The sequence below is a fragment of the Plasmodium gallinaceum genome (genome assembly GCF_900005855.1).
Source record: "Plasmodium gallinaceum strain 8A genome assembly, contig: PGAL8A_v1_65, whole genome shotgun sequence".
Taxonomy (NCBI): Eukaryota; Apicomplexa; class Aconoidasida; order Haemosporida; family Plasmodiidae; genus Plasmodium; species Plasmodium gallinaceum.
Genome location: NW_021628225.1, coordinates 758934 through 759794, shown reverse-complemented (window position 1 = coordinate 759794; position 861 = coordinate 758934). Strand labels below are relative to the sequence as shown.

The window sequence follows — 861 nt, the reverse complement described above, 5'->3', positions numbered from 1 at the left end:
TTTTTTTTTTTTTTTTTTTTTTTTTTTTTTTTTTTTTTTTTTTTTTTTTTTTTTTTCATATTGATAACCCGTTACATCCAACGATAACAAGAATATTATAATTAAATATAAATTCAAATAGAAATTGAAAAAAATAAAAGAAATTAAAAATATAATTTTGAAAATTAACAGCATAAAACAAAATAATATTATCTTTTATAGGTAAATTAAAATTTTTATCGTATATAAAATTTTTATGTCTTGAAATGATTTTTTCATATATGAATTTATTTTTACAAAGAATACACAAACCTGTTATAAAAAGGGAAATATATTAATAAATACGTATATATAATAAAAGAAAATATATATATATATATATATATATATATAAGAAATAATTTAATTTTTTTACCCATAAAAGTATAACCATAATCAATAGATATAATATTATAATCTTTTAAAGGAAAATTATTTATTTTCATTGAATAATTATTTAAATCTATATTAGAAAACTTCATATTGTTAGGTAGATAAATATTATAATTTAATATGCTACTAGAAAATTGTCTGAAACTTTTCTTTTTTCTATTTTTAAAAATATTCTTAAAATCAAAAATAAAATTAATATTGTACTTATTTAATATTAGGTTCTTTGTTTCACATAATAATGAAAATTTGGGAAGAATAAAAAAAAGCAAAGTAAAATACAATATTCTCATTTTTTTTCATCCATTTTTTTTTTCATTTAACTGAACAATTCTAGGAATAAATGATAAAACACTTTTTATATCTATTAAAATAAGAAAAAAAAAAAAAAATACATATATTAGTTATTATATATTCATATAACAATTCTTCATTTTATTTCTAATTCATAAT

General features: G+C 14.2%; 1 protein-coding gene across 1 annotated transcript in view; it reads right to left on the bottom strand.

Annotated features, from left to right (window-relative positions):
- The window catches only part of PGAL8A_00147500 (conserved Plasmodium protein, unknown function), a gene marked incomplete at both ends in the record, with an annotated part of 1370 nt that extends 669 nt beyond the window's left edge, over positions 1-701 (bottom strand). Inside the window, 2 exons of the mRNA XM_028675018.1 lie at positions 69-291; positions 395-701. Of these exons, the coding sequence (XP_028526591.1) occupies positions 69-291; positions 395-701 (530 nt within the window). The remainder of the gene's footprint in view (positions 1-68; positions 292-394) is intronic.
- Positions 702-861: the final 160 nt, after the last annotated feature.